This window comes from Anticarsia gemmatalis, chromosome 29 (assembly GCF_050436995.1).
Source record: "Anticarsia gemmatalis isolate Benzon Research Colony breed Stoneville strain chromosome 29, ilAntGemm2 primary, whole genome shotgun sequence".
Classification (NCBI taxonomy): Eukaryota; Metazoa; Arthropoda; class Insecta; order Lepidoptera; family Erebidae; genus Anticarsia; species Anticarsia gemmatalis.
The window spans coordinates 3,030,194-3,048,619 of record NC_134773.1 but is presented as its reverse complement, the minus strand read 5'-3'; the positions used below and the strand labels follow the sequence as shown (position 1 = coordinate 3,048,619).

General features: G+C 48.4%; 7 protein-coding genes across 7 annotated transcripts; all 7 read right to left on the bottom strand.

Moving 5' to 3' along the window:
* Nucleotides 1–1,283: 1,283 nt before the first annotated feature.
* On the bottom strand, nt 1,284–2,086 carry LOC142985045 (histone H4). Its single transcript, XM_076132961.1, has one exon. It carries the CDS (start codon nt 1,946–1,948, stop codon nt 1,637–1,639), a length of 312 nt encoding a protein of 103 aa, XP_075989076.1. The 5' UTR covers nt 1,949–2,086; the 3' UTR covers nt 1,284–1,636.
* Nucleotides 2,087–8,218: 6,132 nt separating this feature from the next.
* On the bottom strand, nt 8,219–8,920 carry LOC142985028 (histone H3). The gene has a single exon (XM_076132942.1). The coding sequence runs from the start codon at nt 8,761–8,763 to the stop codon at nt 8,353–8,355; it is 411 nt and encodes a 136-aa protein (XP_075989057.1). The 5' UTR covers nt 8,764–8,920; the 3' UTR covers nt 8,219–8,352.
* A 789-nt stretch (nt 8,921–9,709) lies between these two features.
* On the bottom strand, nt 9,710–10,557 carry LOC142985041 (histone H2B). The gene has a single exon (XM_076132957.1). The coding sequence runs from the start codon at nt 10,212–10,214 to the stop codon at nt 9,840–9,842; it is 375 nt and encodes a 124-aa protein (XP_075989072.1). The 5' UTR covers nt 10,215–10,557; the 3' UTR covers nt 9,710–9,839.
* Nucleotides 10,558–11,443: 886 nt separating this feature from the next.
* Nucleotides 11,444–12,052, bottom strand: LOC142985037 (histone H2A). The gene has a single exon (XM_076132952.1). The coding sequence runs from the start codon at nt 11,943–11,945 to the stop codon at nt 11,571–11,573; it is 375 nt and encodes a 124-aa protein (XP_075989067.1). The 5' UTR covers nt 11,946–12,052; the 3' UTR covers nt 11,444–11,570.
* A 1,095-nt stretch (nt 12,053–13,147) lies between these two features.
* On the bottom strand, nt 13,148–15,037 carry LOC142985023 (uncharacterized). The gene has a single exon (XM_076132936.1). The coding sequence runs from the start codon at nt 14,117–14,119 to the stop codon at nt 13,388–13,390; it is 732 nt and encodes a 243-aa protein (XP_075989051.1). The 5' UTR covers nt 14,120–15,037; the 3' UTR covers nt 13,148–13,387.
* Nucleotides 15,038–15,658: 621 nt separating this feature from the next.
* LOC142985047 (histone H4) lies at nt 15,659–16,406 on the bottom strand. Its single transcript, XM_076132964.1, has one exon. It carries the CDS (start codon nt 16,321–16,323, stop codon nt 16,012–16,014), a length of 312 nt encoding a protein of 103 aa, XP_075989079.1. The 5' UTR covers nt 16,324–16,406; the 3' UTR covers nt 15,659–16,011.
* A 904-nt stretch (nt 16,407–17,310) lies between these two features.
* LOC142985029 (histone H3) lies at nt 17,311–18,419 on the bottom strand. The gene has a single exon (XM_076132943.1). The coding sequence runs from the start codon at nt 17,853–17,855 to the stop codon at nt 17,445–17,447; it is 411 nt and encodes a 136-aa protein (XP_075989058.1). The 5' UTR covers nt 17,856–18,419; the 3' UTR covers nt 17,311–17,444.
* Between the last annotated feature and the right edge of the window lie 7 nt (nt 18,420–18,426).

Genomic DNA, 18,426 nt, shown 5'->3' with positions numbered 1-18,426 from the left:
ATTAAATACAAATTTATTATATTTTTGTTATGTAACCACACTCGTTTATTGTATTTTCGTATACATAATGAACGAGACTATCTACCGGTACCGATAGATATCGCATAAAACGAACGATCGAGCCGGCGCTCACCATTATAATCCATACTGTCTACTTGGCATACCTCGCGTTCACTTCAAAATGTATTTTTCTCTATAAAACACAACGTTTCAGTTGTAAACGGTCGATAAATCAACAAGGAGGATATCGAGCTTGAAACGTATCAACATTTCATTTGTATTAACACTTTGGTCGAACGTATTAGACGATTAAAAGTGAACCTTCGTAAAACACGAAAGCGTTATACCACTTAAGGACGGGCGAGTCAGACCTGGTGGTATAACGTTTAATAAACTAATATAAAATTACAAAATACTATATTAAACAATGTGAAAGTGCATATAATGCAATTCAACATGCCAATAGACGAATAATCACGTTATGCACACGCTCAATCTCTCGCCGTACGTACACACACGGTACACGGTACGGAGACAGACACCCGTGTCCCGTGTAAGTTTAGTAGATTCATTCCCTTAGGCAGTGCTCTCAGTTACAGCTATTAATTATTATTATGTACCAGTGTCCAACAACACAACACTTACTTGAACACAATATTAAACACACACACAAATATTAATTAATTAATATTATGCATAAAATTTTCTATTTAGTTCGATTTGTCTAAATATGTATGTAAGTTTTAACAACAACATTACTTTGATGTTGACATGTACACATACCATATATAATATATCAATATGACAATTATTATTTTAATTATCATACAGTTACGTTAGTTAGTGTTAAACTGTTTATATTCTCTATTATTTAAATGTTACTCGAAACATTTTAATTCTAATCTTAATACCTATTATTAATGCTTGCATGTTATTTATTACTATGTACCTATTTGTAATTTGTACGGATATTTCTATTTCAGGTTACCGGTAAGCAGCTGAGCTGAGGCTGAGGCTGAGCCCTGAGGACATTCGACGTCGCAACGTAGCATCAACTAAGAAGAAACGCAGTCGAATGCAGAGAGAGACGATCCAGGTATGTCAGTCAGTGTTCTGGTTACAAATATTGTATTTTTGTAATATATGTACATACTCACTCATAACTTCAAACAAGTAGTAGCTGTACATAAGTAAGTTGACAGAGAGATACACCAGTATCAATGATTTTATCATAACACATTATATAGGTAGGTAGGTTACCTACGTACGTGTATTATACTCTATTCGTTTCATATAATATTGATGATTATGTTATAGTAAACTACTCGGTACGTTGCGTTCTAGCGTTAGTAGGTGAAGTGAATTTATTCATATATTATTATTATGTACGTGTATAGTAGGTATACAGTATAGTACTACTATGTAGTATAGTATGAGAGTTTGACTTATCGTGTGTTCATTATAGAAACATAAACTTTATAATAGTTTATATGAATCGTATGCGGCCCTGAAAAGGGCCTTTTTATTAGCGCTATCACATATGACGCGTACGCTCAACGAGCGATGCGCAATTGCGACAGTGCCGGCTGGAGGACGGGACGGGTGTGTGTGTCGTCGTCCGTCGAGCAGAAGCAGCTTAACCGCCGAAACCGTACAGGGTGCGGCCTTGACGTTTCAGCGCGTAGACGACGTCCATGGCGGTGACGGTCTTCCTCTTGGCGTGCTCGGTGTATGTGACGGCGTCGCGGATCACGTTCTCGAGGAACACCTTCAGCACACCGCGAGTCTCCTCGTAAATAAGACCGGAGATACGCTTGACGCCGCCTCTGCGCGCGAGACGACGGATGGCGGGCTTCGTGATACCCTGGATGTTATCGCGAAGCACTTTCCTGTGGCGCTTGGCTCCTCCCTTTCCCAGACCTTTTCCTCCCTTTCCGCGGCCGGTCATCTTCTTTGTTCTTTAGTGTTGTGACGTTGAGTTGAGCAGACAGACAAGTGACGCGCGCACGTTGTTCAACGGGCGAGCGCTGGCGAACGACTGGATGCACGGGCCGTTGGGTTGTCTTTGTTACAGCAGAAGTTGTGCGTAACAGTAGCTACTACCAGCCCGTCGGGCTGTTCCAGCGGTATCCATCTCCGCCTGCAGATACAGGCGGGTCGCTGGGGCGGGGCTTTACCCCTCGGAGTTGTGCCGGAGTGTCGTGTCCGGCGGGCGAAGCGGTGGGCGAGGTCAGGCCCGTGCGGGTTTATCCCCGCGGGCGGACCTCAAGCCGTCCGCTTCTGTGTCACGTCCTGGTGTTGGTGGCAGGGGTCCCTCCTGTCCTTGGCGAGGTCGAGCTCACCGCGGCGGCGTCCGCGGCGAGCGCCCGTCAGCCCGGCTCAGGAGGGTGCTGGTGGCGTCGGTCCGGTGTTTGCGGCTATCAAGTCTCGTGGCAGTGCCAACCTGTCCGGCGGCCGCCTGTGGTACGGGGCGATCCCGTGTATGAGGCGGTGTTCCGAGCGTTCGGTGCGCTCGAACAGGTTGGTGCTCAGGCGTCTCACGTGGTCGTCCAGGCTCTCCATGCGCAGGTCGCGCGCGATGGTGTCGTTCCGCACGAAGCGCGGGGCGCCCACTACAAGGCGCAGGGCGCGCGATTGCTGGGCTCGCAACCTCTGGCGGTTTGTTGCCGACAGAAGTGCGAACCACGCGGGGGCAGCGTAGGTGAGGCGCGTCCTGATGTACGCCTTGTAGATTCCGAGCTTCGCGCGGAGAGGCAGGTGCGAGTGCAGCATCGGGCGCAGGAGAGCGCACGCTGTGCGGACCTGGGAGACCACGTTCTTGACGTGGGGAGCCATTGAGAGCTGCCGGTCGATGGTCACGCCCAGGTATTTGACCTTGGCGGACCAGCCGACCTCTTCATCTCGGAGCTTCATGTTTGCCGGTGGTTTGGCTCCCACGGAGATCGCCTGAGTCTTCGCCACGTTGACTGATAGCCGCCAGTCGTCCAGCCACGCGGGGAGGGCGTCCAGGGCACGCTGCAGCTTGATTGCAGCGTGCGCGCCGGAGAGCGACGAGGTGTAGTAGGCTGCATCGTCGGCGTACAGTGCCAGCTGGACACCGGCCGGCACTGGGATGTCGTTGGTGTACCAGCTGTAGCACACTGGTGAGATGCAGCTTCCTTGCGGTACTCCGGCGCGTATCGGACGCTCCTCCGACAACGCATCTTCGACCGCGACTTGAAATCGGCGGTCCTGGAGGAAGGTGCCCACGATCCTGACTACTCGGCGGGGAGTAGTGGATGTGGACAGCTTGTGGATGAGACCGGCGTGCCAGACGCGGTCGAAGGCCTTCTCCATATCGAGGAATACTGCAGCGGCTCGCTCGCGCTTGTTGCGAGCAGCCGCGAGGTCGTGCAGTACCCTCATGAGCTGGTGCGTCGTCGAGTGTTCGGCCCTAAAGCCGAACTGCTCCTCGCGTGGCTTGATGTGCGGGACGAGGTGTGGCAGCAGCAGTTTTTCGAACAGCTTGGAGATGTTCGGGAGCAGCGTGATGGGTCTGTAGCTACCCGGCAGCAGGATGTTTTTCCCCGGCTTCGGCAGCATAATGACTCTGCCGAGCTTCCATGCGGCGGGAAAGTGACCGGTCCGCAGTATGCCGTTGAATAGGCGCGTCACCCCCGCGATCGCTCGCATTGGGAGGTGACGCAGCGCCTCGTTGGGGATCCGGTCGGGTCCAGGGGCCTTTCGCAGTGGAAGTCGGCGTATCATGCGCCGGACTTGGCCTGGGGAAAAGACGATGGCGTCCTCTGTCGGGGCCACGGGCTGCTCCATGTACGTCTTCACAAGCTGCTCGATGTCGGCTGCGTGCTGCGCGTTGACGGCCGGGTTCGGCTGGAATTGTCCCTCCAGGAATTCGGCGAATATCTCCGCCCGGTCCTCGGCTCGGTAACGTGGGGTGCCGTCACCTGCCAGCAGGGGGCGGATCGGGGATGGCTTCCCGGAGAGACGGCGGCACAGGCGGTGGATGCCCGACCATTCTTCGCCGGCTCGCTCGATGGTGCGTTGCCACGACTCTGCGGCTTGGGTCTCCAGCGCCGCAGAGATCTTCGCTACCAGAGCGTTGAGCTCGGTCTTCAGTGTCGGGCATCTGGTGTTCTGCCATAGCCTTCGCAGCCTCCTCTTCTTCTCGATCATCGCCATGATGCTGGCCGGAAGCTGGGGGGCCCTCTTGGTGGACGGGGCGTTTAGACGGGACGCGGTGAGCGCGGCCTGAATTTGCGTGGAGATGTCCACGGCCATCGAGTCGACGTCCTCGGCGGTGTCCACGCGGCGCGTCGGTGATTGCTCCGATAGCAGCCGGTGGAAGGCCTCCCAGTCTTGGCGAGATCGAGAAGGTGGGTTTCCAGCTTTTAGTGGAGTGTCCTCCAGAGTCAGACACACCGGTTGGTGGTCTGATATGAGGTGGTCGTCCAGGACGTCCAGGTTGACAGCGCCGTCGATGCCACGGGTGACGGCGATGTCCAGGACGTCGGGTGCATACACGCTTGCGTACGGGTAGTGCGTCGGGACCTCTGGTCCTAGCACCTCGTAGCCTTGGCGATCTGCATCGTCGAAAAGGCGGCGGCCTTCGGGGCAAATGCGGTTGCAGTTCCACGCCGTGTGCTTCGCGTTGAAGTCGCCCGCGATGATCGTGGGCAGTGGCGAGTCCAGAATGGTGTGGATATCGGCCACTGCCAGGCGGGTTTGCGGCGGCTTGTAGAAGGCGAACACACGGGTGGGTCGGCCGTTGATGCAGATCTCCACGCCGAGGGCGTACGACGACTGCAGTTGTGGTACCGGTAGCAGCTGGTGGACGACGTTCCTCTTGACCAGGATTGCCAATCCCCTGCGGGCAATCCCTGCTGGCGAGATGTGATCCTCCCGGTAGACGTAGTAACCGCCGATCTTCCATTTGTCTACCGGGCGAAGGTGGGTCTCGTTGAGCAGGGCTACGTCAACTGTTCGCTGCGATAGCAGCAGCCTCAGTAGCCTGGTCTTCTCTGGGGACACTCCGTCGGCGTTCCAAAAGAGGACACGCAGGTTACGCCGCTCCATGCGTGCACAACTTTTGGATCGTCCCGACGATCAGCGGAATAGGGTCTCGGTGCTCCAGCAGTGCGGCCAGCACCTGCTGTAGCATGCCGATGATGGCGACCATATTCGGGTCCAGCGCGCCAGTCCTGGGCACCGTGGCGGCCCTCCGCTGCGGCTGGGGTTGGTGGCTGGGTTCGGGTTCAGGTCCTTTCCTCATCCGCTGCTGCTGATGTTGTTGTTGTTGTTGCTCTTGCCGCCGATGCTCCTGCTGCTGTTGTTGCTGCTGGGCGGGCGGGCGCTGCGACGCCGGTGCCGGCTGTGTGGAGCTCGGCGCTTGCTGCGGTGCGGCGTGCGGCTTCTTTGCGCCGCGCTTTCTGCGGCGGCGGCGGGATGGTCCAGAGGGTGCTGTGGCTGCGTTCGCCGCGGCCATGAGGGAACCAGGGGCGTTGTCTTCCCTCAGGTCGGCGGCAGGTGTTTTCCTCGCGGAGGGTGCGGAGGTGCGCGCGACTGTGCCCGCCTTCTTGTTGCGGGCCTCGCGCTTGAAGGCGGGACAGGCGATATTATTCGCCGTGTGGGCACCCCCGCAGTTGGCGCAGGTCGGCGGCTCCTCCCGCGGGCGCGCGCAGTCTCGCGCGGCGTGCTCCTCTCCACAACGCACACAGGCGAGGCGCCTGTGGCAGTTGTGTGAGGAGTGGCGAAAGCCCTGGCAGCGGTGGCACTGGGCGGGACCCTTCTTGCCCCGCCAGGCCTCTATCTTCACGCCGGGCATATAGAGGAGCTCCGTGACCTCAAATATGCCCGGCACTGTGTCCTTGTTTCGCGCCAGCTGCGCGAAGTATAGGCAGCCGGGTCGTCCTTGGCGGGCCTGGATCGGCCGCACATGCTCCGGGGCGAAGCCTCGCGCCGTCAGCTCCTCTGCGATGAGCTCCGGCGGCGTGCCCACCGGCAGCCCCCTGATGGCCACCTTCAGGCTTCGCTCTTCCGGGAGGGAGTAGGAGAACCATGATAGGTTCTCCTTGGTTGCCAAAGTCGTTAGGTACCGCTGTATGATGCGGTACTCCTCGGCCGACTTTGGCAGAAATCTGACCCCCTTCCCGAAGGGTCTCCCATTGGGCGCGTGGCCCAGACGCTCCTTTAGGGCCCTAAAGTGGGTAGGCCAATCAGGGAGCGCCTCTACTACCAGAGGCGGGTAGCGGGGGGTGGTCGGCTTCGAGGCGGCGGTGGTGGCGGCGGCGGCGGTGGTGGCGGCGGTGGCGGCGGCGGCGGCGTTGGACGTCCCGGCTGCGGTCTTCAGCGCAGCGGTGACGGTGGGTGCGGCGGCAGAGGCCATGGCGGCATAGGAGGGGCCCGCCACATCCATCGGCGAGCTCCTGCGGGCATTCTGCGTCGCCGCCTGTGCAGATGGTACAGAGGGCGGCGTAATGAAATGCGCCGCTCTCTTCTCCGGTGCAGGCGGCGAAGTGAAGTCGTCTGGGGGCGACGCGGGAGGCGGTGCGGGTGAGCGGGGGGCCGCTCGCGGCGGCGCCTCCCTGATGCGCGGGTCCCTCCTGGGGAGCGGAGAGACGGCATGGGCGGGCGATGGCGGAGGCCAGGCGGTGTCCGCGCGGTGATCCTGCGCGGAGATGTTTCCCGGCGTTGGTGTTGCCGGGGTGGAGCGCGGCGAGGGGGCGAAGTACGCCTCACCCGCTCCTGGTGCTGGAGCTGAAGCTCGCGGCGTCGGCGTCGGGCTGCGTGGTGGGCTGCGCGGCGAGTCCTGTGGCTTGGCTTTCTCAGCCTGACCCGATGCCAGCACACGGTCCAGTATTGCGCGCGCGTTACCGCTGGACCGTGTGGGCGCGCGCTTCCCGACACCGGGCGACTGCGCAGGCTGCGGGCGCGTCGGCTTCCGGGCCGAGGGAGGTGCCGGCGGAGGTGTTCGCGGCATAGCGGTGGCGGTCGGCGAGTGCTAACCACTCGCCGATCCCTCCGGCGCTAAGCGCCCACCGCACCGAACCCCCGGGGCTTGCCGCTGGTGGCAGACCGGGGGCCGAGGCGGCGGAGTGCCGCGCGTGGTCCGGAGGGGGGCGGGGAAGCGTAAGGTGACGGAGCCGAACAACCGCGACCTCAAAACAATGAGTGGTAATAGTAATGGTTACGTAGAGGTCCGGGCGGTTCGCGTAGCGCTTCGCGGCGCGCTGTAGCGCGTAGCGCGTGCGTAGCGCTCTAGCGTAGACGGAATTCACGGAGCTCGATCTGTGCAGAGAGCTCCGTCTCGCGTCGCGGCCCGAACTGTCCTGCACGGGCCAGTACATGCCCCTCATTTATATACGCGTTGCGGCGCTCGCTCGAGCTCGCTCGTTCGCTAGTCGATAGGTCGGTCGGAACTCGGACGCGCAGGGTTTGTTTTGTTTTGGCGGGCCGTGTGCGACTTGCTGCCTCATTTTAGTTGATATTATTGTATATGTATATTTAAAAAAAAAAAAAAAAAAAACGTAAATTTCAACTATTTACTTAATTATATAAACTAATCAAATAATATTTATTTATTAATATTATAACACACCGCCTTTAATATGGTTAGCAGTGTACAACATCATAATATTGATTAAAAAAAAAAAAAAAAAAGAAAAAAACAAAAAGTATTATTTTAGGTACCTATATTAAATTGGTTGTTAGATTTTGATAATTTTTATCATCATTCAGCAGTAGGTACCTATCTATATTTATTATAAGCATACAATACACGATCAGTATTATTTAAGGAGTGTCTGTCTGGTTAAAAGAAAAAGAAAAAAAAAAAAAAATGTATAAGTACAGTAATGTAGGTAATGAAATTCGACCATTTTGTATTTAGGATCTATTTCGTCCTATATGTACTGTCTCTATTATAATATGTAATATTATATAATATGTAGCTGTATGTACCACGCCAGTAAATATTGTAATTTGTCAAATATGATGGACTTATGTATATTGTGTGTAGGCCTGCATCTTTATAGCTAGCTTGTACAGGAATGATGATATCATGTTGCAACTGCTATATTTTATTTTATTATATTTATATGGGGACCATACTTGCAGTATTTAGATATTAGGTAGGTATATTGTGTGTGTTAATTAATAGTTTGTTTGACTTTTTAATGTTAGTTGCAGAAACATATTTTATTACAAAAATATATGACTCATGTGTGGCCCTGAAAAGGGCCTTTTTGGTATTCGGCTGAGCGGCAATACAAGTGTATACTTAATAGGTGTATACAACAATATATCGCACACCGCCTTGTACACGCCAACTGCAGTACTCGATAGTACTGACTGCAGTTAGGCGCGCTCTCCGCGGATCCTGCGCGCCAGCTGTATATCCTTGGGCATGATGGTGACACGCTTGGCGTGGATGGCGCAAAGGTTGGTGTCTTCGAAGAGACCGACGAGGTAAGCCTCGCTGGCCTCCTGCAGGGCCATCACAGCGGAGCTCTGGAAACGGAGATCGGTCTTGAAGTCTTGAGCGATCTCACGCACCAAACGCTGGAACGGAAGCTTGCGGATCAACAGCTCGGTACTCTTCTGGTAACGACGAATCTCACGGAGCGCTACGGTTCCGGGCCTGTAACGATGGGGCTTCTTGACACCACCGGTTGCCGGTGCGCTCTTGCGGGCCGCCTTGGTGGCGAGCTGCTTCCTCGGTGCCTTACCACCGGTGGACTTGCGAGCGGTCTGCTTGGTACGCGCCATTTCTTAATTGAATTGAATTGTACTGAAACTGAACCTGAACGAACGACGTGCGGTGCGAACGGCGCGACTGTGCGAGCGGGAATGAAACGCGCATTGCCCGTCCCACTCGTATTTATACGATCGACACGGGCCGACAGCGCGAACCGGCCGCGGCGAACTCACTTGGAATTTTCTCTCTAAATTCGTATAAATCCTTTATTTTAAAGCGTACATAATATATTATATTGTGTGTACGTGTTTATATTATTATTCTATAAGTAACTTGATAAACGTCAAACTATGATAAACGTCATTTTTTTTTTTTCTTTTTTTTTTTTTCTTTATAACATTGAATGACAACTATTTGAACGAACGAAACATGAAACAAAATGCGTTATACCTATATGTTATTCTTACAATTATCATTATTTTATTTTTTTTTGTTATTTTTAAGTAAGTATTTATAATATTTTATTTAAGTACATAATATTGTATACCGTTCATCACCTATAAACATTACACCTATCACTGTATTTCTCCATCGACTATTTGCAGTTTAGTAACTTGATAAACGTCAAACTATGATAAACGTCTTTTTTTTTTTTTTCTTTTTTTTTTTCCCATATAACATTGAATGACAACTATTTGAATTTTATTGAAGTACTTAAAATAATATTAGGCAGGCAATATTATTATGTACGATATGGGTATAGTACTCTGGTCGTGGAGCTTCAAAGTGTCATTATATTATTATATTTATTATCATCATACTTTATATTATATAAATAATATATATGTATTGTTGTTTTTGTCAATAATATAATTCCATTGTGTTACTATTTTTCTGTGTGTATTAAATTTAATCGTTGCAGATCGTAAAGGATAGCGACTGGGAGTGATGGAGATAGGTTTTTTTTTATGTTGTTGTTTGACTTTTGACATGTTTATCAACAGAAACATACATTTTGTATGTTAAATTGTATATGAAAATATTTGTGGCCCTGAAAAGGGCCTTTTGTTTGTGCGCAACACATAGGTAGGTGAGTATGTGGTGAGCGCAACGGTGGCGGCGGTACAAGTGCAAGCACACGCTGTGCTCACTTGGAGCTGGTGTACTTGGTGACAGCTTTGGTACCCTCGCTGACGGCGTGCTTGGCGAGCTCACCGGGCAGCAGGAGCCTCACGGATGTCTGCACCTCCCTCGATGTGATGGTGGACCTCTTGTTGTAGTGGGCCAGACGAGACGCTTCGGCGGCGATGCGTTCGAAGATGTCGTTAACGAAAGAGTTCATGATCGACATAGCCTTCGAGGAGATACCGGTGTCGGGGTGGACCTGCTTGAGCACCTTGTAGATGTAGATGGCGTAGCTCTCCTTCCTCTTGTGCTTCTTCTTTTTCTTGTCGGTCTTGGAGATGTTCTTTTGGGCCTTGCCGGATTTCTTGGCGGCCTTACCACTTGTCTTGGGCGGCATGGTGCGGCGATTCAACAATCACACAACAATACAATACGGAGCGCAAAATTCGATCCGTGCGGCACGGTGAGCGGTTGGATTGTGGTTCGAAATTGCAGAGAGGCCGCTCTTATTTATCGGCGCTCTCGCCGCGCGGTGGTGGCGACCTAAGGGAGCGCGCGCCGTCGGACGGGCCAATAGGAGCGCTCCGATGCGGTCTCTGTAAGCTCGACGCAGTGCTGACGCACGCCCGGCAGCTACACATCGCGGAGCGCGGAAAGGGCGGGGGGCGATCGACGCGGTACAGAATACTGGCTAAGGCTGTTTAAAAAAAAAAAAAATTAAAAAAAAATTAAAAAAAAAAAAAAAAACACTCACACACTCTCACAATATAATATAATGCTAAGCCAAGTATGTTTTGTTTGTGTTTTATCTAATAGGTATACATATATTATTCACTTATTAAATGTATTAACTTTATCGTTAGATTTTTTATTTATTTATATATTTGCGTTCTGCGAACGACTGACATAGATGAAATAAATATTATAACCTAATTATTTTATTGTATCGGTGTTTACATACCATAATAAGAGTGTACATATTTTGTAATTATAAATACATACGTTGTTGACACGTGGATAAACTAAACTGTACTCACTATTAAGCATTTTTTATTATTTTTTTTTTATTTAAATCAGCACCTACATGCCATATGATAATATTTATTTAATGAGTTATCGATATTTCATAATTATGAACTACAACTAACTGCTACTACTACAACTGACATAGGTACGCAAAAAAAAAAAGAAAAAAAAAAAACATTGGTAAGTATTTGAATCTGGCTGAGATGACGTATATTTTTTTTTTTTGTTATTCCGTTTTACGGCCCTGTGATCTAGCACTTTTGAGCTTTTTTGTAATCTGTGGTTATATCGAAGTTACGGTATTGGTAATGAAATTAAATAGTGGAATTTGGGAAGATGACGTATATAATAATAATTGTTGCCATATAGTATAATATAATGTATTGTACTTTTATACTATATATTATCATACTTATTACGTTTATTAATTAATAATATAATTATTAAAAAATCTATTCGTTCGTGGGGGTTTTTTTTTTTTTCTCTGTTGTTGTTTGTTTTGTGTGTGTTTGACTTTTAATAATGTTGCAACAGAAACAGTCATTCATTATCATAGGATAATTATGATAAATAGATAGACTTTGATTCATATTGTGGCCCTGAAAAGGGCCTTTTGTAAGAAAAATGCACGCCGCCGTCGTCGTCGTCTTGGTCGTACGACAGCAACGTATCATTATATCTTCCCACGAAGTGCGTCGGGTGTGAGGAGGAGGAGTAGGCGGTGGTTTTAAGCCTTCTTCTCGGTCTTCTTGGGCAGCAGGACCGCCTGGATGTTCGGCAGGACACCGCCTTGGGCGATGGTCACGCCGGAGAGCAGTTTGTTCAACTCCTCGTCGTTGCGGATGGCCAACTGAAGGTGACGGGGAATGATCCTGGTCTTCTTGTTGTCCCTCGCTGCGTTGCCGGCCAACTCGAGAACCTCAGCGGCCAAGTACTCCATGACGGCGGCCAGGTACACTGGTGCACCGGCACCGACGCGCTCGGCGTAATTGCCGTTACGCAGGAGCCTGTGGATACGACCGACGGGGAACTGAAGACCGGCACGGTTGGAGCGAGACTTTGCCTTTCCCTTGACTTTGCCACCTTTGCCGCGGCCCGACATGTTGAAGAGTTTTTAAATTGAAGATTTGAAAACAAAGTTAAACACGTATGTACACACACAGCTGAAACCGTGTGCGCGCGCAGCGAGTAAGCGTTGTAGAGTGACTCGCCGACAGCAGGGGCATTTTATTATATACGCGATCGCTGGCGCGCAACCGTCGGGCGGGGAGCGGAGTCGACGCTCACGAACGAAACGGGCGAGAAAACAACACGATAATCGCCGCTATTGCGCGTGCGCGGCACTTTCGCGCCATTTCCACGTTATATTTTATGAATTATAGATTTATGATTTATGTATAATGTATAATATATATGCTCAGTATAATGATGAGAATATCAATACAAATAAAGAAAAAAAAAAAAATTTTTTTTTTTCGTCCTGCAGTCGGGCGTCGTCACTTGTCAGTTTGATTTTGACAGTAACTAATAAAATATTTATGAATGTGTTTTTTTTTTTTTTTTTTCTCGTGTAGGTGAGTGTAGGTAGTCGGTGCAATTGCAATATCGTAGTGTCACTAATGTCACTTGAGAGTTATAATAATTTGAATAAATTGTGAGTGAGTAACGTACGCGTGCAAATTGCAATGTGCATCGCGATGTGATTAGAGCTAATACATTTATATTATTTACGAGTATCTAGGTACTCGCGAGTGACCTAGGGAAGCTAGGGTGTGTTTGTGTTTGTGTTTGTGTTGCGGTGTGCCGTTATAATGATATAATATCATCGTCATCATCATCGTATCGTGTGCTTCGTAGGTATGTGTTCGGCGGCTTTGGGTGAGTTTTTTATTTCAGATAAGCTGTTAGCTGTATATAGGTATTATGTAGTAGCTAGTTATAGTGTATGATATTCTAGGTGTTTTGAAATTATAGTTACGTTACGAGTTAACCACTCACATGTCATGTAGGGTGGCATAGGTAACGTCGTCGGTTCGTGTATTGTTTGATTCGTCGTCGACTATCATAGCATAGCTATACAATTATTATAATTATTGTTGTTATTATCTCTCTCGTGTTATATACCTTAGTTAGTTAGTTAGTTAGTTGGTTGGTTACATAGCTGTGGTAGTTTATTGTTTTGTTAGTAGTTGGTTGGTTAGTTTGTTTGACTTTCTGTATACGCATCAGAAACGAATATGTATGTTTGTACATGATTCATGAATATATTGTTAGCCCTGAAAAGGGCTGTTTTTGGTAGTGGCGAGCGAGTGTGTCACGCACGCCGCCGTGAGGCTCGCGGCTGCTGCGACGGCGACCCGGTGGCGGGTCGCTCGCTGCCGCTGCTGCTGCTGCTGCTGCTGCTGCTGCTGCTGCTGCTGCTGCTGATGCTGCGGCGGCGGCGCGGCGGGACCGACGACGCGACGACGGTGTAGCGCGACCATGCACCGCACCCGCGCGTGTATAGCGCGCGCACTCGTTGGCTGCGGCCGGCGTGTGTGATATTTACTTCTTGGCTGCGGCTGCCTTCTTCGCGGCGGGCTTGGACTTGGGCGTAGCGGCGGCCTTCTTGGGCTTGGGCGCCTTCGGCTTCTTCGTGGGTGGCTTCGCGGTCTTCTTAGCCTTGGGTGCGGCGCCGCCCTTGGCCTTGGCGGGCGCGGCGGCCTTCTTGGCGGCGGGCTTCTTCTTCGCGGCGGCGGCGGCCTTCTTGTCCTTCGCGGCGGCCGAAGCCTTGGCTTTGGACGGCGATGCGGAGGCAGACGCGGACGCGGCTGCGGCCTTCTTGCTCTTGGCGCCGGCGGCGGAGGCGGTCGCCTTCTTGCCGGCCTTCGACGCTGCCGCTGCACCCTTGCCGGCGGCTGCCTTGCCCGCACCGGCGCTCGCGCTCGGCTTCTTGGCGGCGGCCGACTTGGACTCTAGCTTGAACGAACCGGACGCGCCCTTGCCCTTGGTCTGGATGAGCGCGCCGGACTCGACGGCGCTCTTCAGGTATTTTCTGATGAACGGCGCCAACTTCTCGGCGTCTACCTTGTACTGAGCGGCGATGTACTTCTTGATCGCCTGCAGCGAGGATCCGCTGCGCTCCTTCATCTCCTTGATAGCGTTGTTCACCATCTCGGACGTCTTCGGGTGCGTAGGCTTCGCCTTAGGTTTCTTAGCGCCGCCCGCCTGTCTTGCCTGTTTCTTTGCTGGTGTAGCGGGAGCGGGAGCTTCGGCGGCGACTGCTGTATCGGCCATTGTTGATTGTTGATAGATTGATTGCGAGAGTAAGTAAGTAAGTAAGTGAGAGAGAGAGAGAACGATCAAACAAACGTGTTCACGCGAGTGTGAAAGAGAGGTTCGATCTGAGACTTCGACTATCGTAGTAGATGTCGCCACTATACGCAACTTGCCACCCGATTAGCTACCTCGAGACTTTACCGTAACGAGGGCCATTCTGTCGCGAGACGATTTCTCGTATGAACACTTCATACTTTTCACTAACACGTATCTAATTAAATACAAATTTATTATATTTTTGTTATGTAACCACACTCGTTTATTGTATTTTCGTATACATAATGAACGAGACTATCTACCGGTACCGATAGATATCGCATAAAACGAACGATCGAGCCGGCGCTCACCATTATAATCCATACTGTCTACTTGGCATACCTCGCGTTCACTTCAAAATGTATTTTTCTCTATAAAACACAACGTTTCAGTTGTAAACGGTCGATAAATCAACAAGGAGGATATCGAGCTTGAAACGTATCAACATTTCATTTGTATTAACACTTTGGTCGAACGTATTAGACGATTAAAAGTGAACCTTCGTAAAACACGAAAGCGTTATACCACTTAAGGACGGGCGAGTCAGACCTGGTGGTATAACGTTTAATAAACTAATATAAAATTACAAAATACTATATTAAACAATGTGAAAGTGCATATAATGCAATTCAACATGCCAATAGACGAATAATCACGTTATGCACACGCTCAATCTCTCGCCGTACGTACACACACGGTACACGGTACGGAGACAGACACCCGTGTCCCGTGTAAGTTTAGTAGATTCATTCCCTTAGGCAGTGCTCTCAGTTACAGCTATTAATTATTATTATGTACCAGTGTCCAACAACACAACACTTACTTGAACACAATATTAAACACACACACAAATATTAATTAATTAATATTATGCATAAAATTTTCTATTTAGTTCGATTTGTCTAAATATGTATGTAAGTTTTAACAACAACATTACTTTGATGTTGACATGTACACATACCATATATAATATATCAATATGACAATTATTATTTTAATTATCATACAGTTACGTTAGTTAGTGTTAAACTGTTTATATTCTCTATTATTTAAATGTTACTCGAAACATTTTAATTCTAATCTTAATACCTATTATTAATGCTTGCATGTTATTTATTACTATGTACCTATTTGTAATTTGTACGGATATTTCTATTTCAGGTTACCGGTAAGCAGCTGAGCTGAGGCTGAGGCTGAGCCCTGAGGACATTCGACGTCGCAACGTAGCATCAACTAAGAAGAAACGCAGTCGAATGCAGAGAGAGACGATCCAGGTATGTCAGTCAGTGTTCTGGTTACAAATATTGTATTTTTGTAATATATGTACATACTCACTCATAACTTCAAACAAGTAGTAGCTGTACATAAGTAAGTTGACAGAGAGATACACCAGTATCAATGATTTTATCATAACACATTATATAGGTAGGTAGGTTACCTACGTACGTGTATTATACTCTATTCGTTTCATATAATATTGATGATTATGTTATAGTAAACTACTCGGTACGTTGCGTTCTAGCGTTAGTAGGTGAAGTGAATTTATTCATATATTATTATTATGTACGTGTATAGTAGGTATACAGTATAGTACTACTATGTAGTATAGTATGAGAGTTTGACTTATCGTGTGTTCATTATAGAAACATAAACTTTATAATAGTTTATATGAATCGTATGCGGCCCTGAAAAGGGCCTTTTTATTAGCGCTATCACATATGACGCGTACGCTCAACGAGCGATGCGCAATTGCGACAGTGCCGGCTGGAGGACGGGACGGGTGTGTGTGTCGTCGTCCGTCGAGCAGAAGCAGCTTAACCGCCGAAACCGTACAGGGTGCGGCCTTGACGTTTCAGCGCGTAGACGACGTCCATGGCGGTGACGGTCTTCCTCTTGGCGTGCTCGGTGTATGTGACGGCGTCGCGGATCACGTTCTCGAGGAACACCTTCAGCACACCGCGAGTCTCCTCGTAAATAAGACCGGAGATACGCTTGACGCCGCCTCTGCGCGCGAGACGACGGATGGCGGGCTTCGTGATACCCTGGATGTTATCGCGAAGCACTTTCCTGTGGCGCTTGGCTCCTCCCTTTCCCAGACCTTTTCCTCCCTTTCCGCGGCCGGTCATCTTCTTTGTTCTTTAGTGTTGTGACGTTGAGTTGAGCAGACAGACAAGTGACGCGCGCACGTTGTTCAACGGGCGAGCGCTGGCGAACGACTGGATGCACGGGCCAGTACATGCCCCTCATTTATATACGCGTTGCGGCGCTCGCTCGAGCTCGCTCGTTCGCTAGTCGATAGGTCGGTCGGAACTCGGACGCGCAGGGTTTGTTTTGTTTTGGCGGGCCGTGTGCGACTTGCTGCCTCATTTTAGTTGATATTATTGTATATGTATATTTAAAAAAAAAAAAAAAAAAAACGTAAATTTCAACTATTTACTTAATTATATAAACTAATCAAATAATATTTATTTATTAATATTATAACACACCGCCTTTAATATGGTTAGCAGTGTACAACATCATAATATTGATTAAAAAAAAAAAAAAAAAAGAAAAAAACAAAAAGTATTATTTTAGGTACCTATATTAAATTGGTTGTTAGATTTTGATAATTTTTATCATCATTCAGCAGTAGGTACCTATCTATATTTATTATAAGCATACAATACACGATCAGTATTATTTAAGGAGTGTCTGTCTGGTTAAAAGAAAAAGAAAAAAAAAAAAAAATGTATAAGTACAGTAATGTAGGTAATGAAATTCGACCATTTTGTATTTAGGATCTATTTCGTCCTATATGTACTGTCTCTATTATAATATGTAATATTATATAATATGTAGCTGTATGTACCACGCCAGTAAATATTGTAATTTGTCAAATATGATGGACTTATGTATATTGTGTGTAGGCCTGCATCTTTATAGCTAGCTTGTACAGGAATGATGATATCATGTTGCAACTGCTATATTTTATTTTATTATATTTATATGGGGACCATACTTGCAGTATTTAGATATTAGGTAGGTATATTGTGTGTGTTAATTAATAGTTTGTTTGACTTTTTAATGTTAGTTGCAGAAACATATTTTATTACAAAAATATATGACTCATGTGTGGCCCTGAAAAGGGCCTTTTTGGTATTCGGCTGAGCGGCAATACAAGTGTATACTTAATAGGTGTATACAACAATATATCGCACACCGCCTTGTACACGCCAACTGCAGTACTCGATAGTACTGACTGCAGTTAGGCGCGCTCTCCGCGGATCCTGCGCGCCAGCTGTATATCCTTGGGCATGATGGTGACACGCTTGGCGTGGATGGCGCAAAGGTTGGTGTCTTCGAAGAGACCGACGAGGTAAGCCTCGCTGGCCTCCTGCAGGGCCATCACAGCGGAGCTCTGGAAACGGAGATCGGTCTTGAAGTCTTGAGCGATCTCACGCACCAAACGCTGGAACGGAAGCTTGCGGATCAACAGCTCGGTACTCTTCTGGTAACGACGAATCTCACGGAGCGCTACGGTTCCGGGCCTGTAACGATGGGGCTTCTTGACACCACCGGTTGCCGGTGCGCTCTTGCGGGCCGCCTTGGTGGCGAGCTGCTTCCTCGGTGCCTTACCACCGGTGGACTTGCGAGCGGTCTGCTTGGTACGCGCCATTTCTTAATTGAATTGAATTGTACTGAAACTGAACCTGAACGAACGACGTGCGGTGCGAACGGCGCGACTGTGCGAGCGGGAATGAAACGCGCATTGCCCGTCCCACTCGTATTTATACGATCGACACGGGCCGACAGCGCGAACCGGCCGCGGCGAACTCACTTGGAATTTTCTCTCTAAATTCGTATAAATCCTTTATTTTAAAGCGTACATAATATATTATATTGTGTGTACGTGTTTATATTATTATTCTATAAGTAACTTGATAAACGTCAAACTATGATAAACGTCATTTTTTTTTTTTCTTTTTTTTTTTTTTCTTTATAACATTGAATGACAACTATTTGAACGAACGAAACATGAAACAAAATGCGTTATACCTATATGTTATTCTTACAATTATCATTATTTTATTTTTTTTTGTTATTTTTAAGTAAGTATTTATAATATTTTATTTAAGTACATAATATTGTATACCGTTCATCACCTATAAACATTACACCTATCACTGTATTTCTCCATCGACTATTTGCAGTTTAGTAACTTGATAAACGTCAAACTATGATAAACG